This window comes from Terrapene carolina, unplaced genomic scaffold, assembly GCF_002925995.2.
Source record: "Terrapene carolina triunguis isolate 2854851 unplaced genomic scaffold, T_m_triunguis-2.0 Scaffold22067, whole genome shotgun sequence".
In the NCBI taxonomy this organism is placed as follows: domain Eukaryota; kingdom Metazoa; phylum Chordata; order Testudines; family Emydidae; genus Terrapene; species Terrapene triunguis.
This window is the reverse complement of record NW_020686418.1, coordinates 1-1,254: the sequence shown is the minus strand read 5'-3', so window position 1 is coordinate 1,254 and position 1,254 is coordinate 1. Positions and strand designations below refer to the sequence as shown.

Here is a 1,254-nt window from a genome sequence, read left to right as displayed (position 1 = left end):
CCATCTACCTGTGTTCCACCTATGCTTGTACCCGGCCACAGGTTCCCCCCCTCACCTGCATGCGCCAGCCATAACCCCCCCCCACCTGCACGGGCCGGCTGTAACCCTCCCCCCACCTGCAGGCGCCGGCCGTGCCCCCCTCACCTGCACGCGCAGCGGCTGTGCTCAGTGAACCTCATCTCCTCCTGCTGACTCTTCCCCTGGATCGGACTGAGGCGGACGACCTGGCGGGAGGATGCAGCTCATTGGTACCCAGCCCACCCCATGCCACCCCCTGGGCCGCCGCACCCCTGGCCAAGCTCAGTTCTCCCGGGCAGCAGCAAGGCCAAGTACTGACCAGGCTGGGGGGCTCCCAGCTGGCCAAATGGGAGGGAAGCCGGTGCCCAGGGCAGGAGACAGGGAGCTGGTGGGGAAAGTGCTCCCCCGCCCCATGGGACGCAGGTCTGCCCGCGGCCCCTAGGCCCCACGAAATACAGATCGTACATACTGGACCCTACTAGGGCACCAGCAGCCTGTAGGACTCACCGCCACAAGGTCTCAGCCAGGCCAAGAGCCGAGCGGGAGCCAGAGCTGGCCAGACGTGTCTCTGGCCCAGGGAACAGCCGGTTACACTCCACGGGGTCAGAGGACGAGCCACCCCCGCCCCCGCCCTCCATCCCCGGCCAGATTATTCCAGAGTTAACCACCTGGGGGCTCTGTGCACCTTCCCCTAAGGCAGCTGGGACCAGCCACCGCAGGAGGCGGGATACCGGGCTAGATGGGCCTAGGGTGACCAGATGTCCTGATTTTATAGGGACAGTCCCGATTTTGGGTCTTTTTCTTATATAGGCTCCTATTACCCCCCACCCACGTCCCGATTTTTCACACTTGCTGTCTGGTCACCCTATCCTGGCAGAGCCAAGGTCTCCTGTCAGCACTGGGTGCCGGCACTCCCCCTGTGGCCGGGGGAGCCCGGGCAGGAGCACAGCGGCCCGTTTGCCAGCCACAGCCCCACACAAGACAGGGCCGGAGCCCGGGGGTCGGAGTGCCCCCCACCCCCGGGCCCACCTGCATGGCCACGGGGCGGGTCTCCACGGCGACACACTCCAGGTCCTCGTCGCCGCAGCAGCCAGCGCAGCGCCGCAGCGGGACACAGGACGGCTTGAACACGTGCTCAGCCTCGTGGGGGAACTCGCCCAGCACGTCCACCAGGGTCTCCAGAGCGCGACAGTAACTGCGGCTCCACACCTCCTCGAAGGGGACCACTGCAGGGAG

At 66.6% G+C, this 1,254-nt stretch overlaps 1 protein-coding gene across 1 annotated transcript; it reads right to left on the bottom strand.

Annotated features, from left to right (window-relative positions):
* Nucleotides 1-140: 140 nt before the first annotated feature.
* Nucleotides 141-1,239, bottom strand: LOC112122219 (placenta growth factor-like; the record flags this gene model as incomplete). Its single annotated transcript, XM_024221068.2, has 2 exons — nt 141-224; nt 1,048-1,239. Coding segments are annotated over 2 exons (276 nt in total), but the record flags the coding sequence as incomplete, so codon positions are not given.
* Between the last annotated feature and the right edge of the window lie 15 nt (nt 1,240-1,254).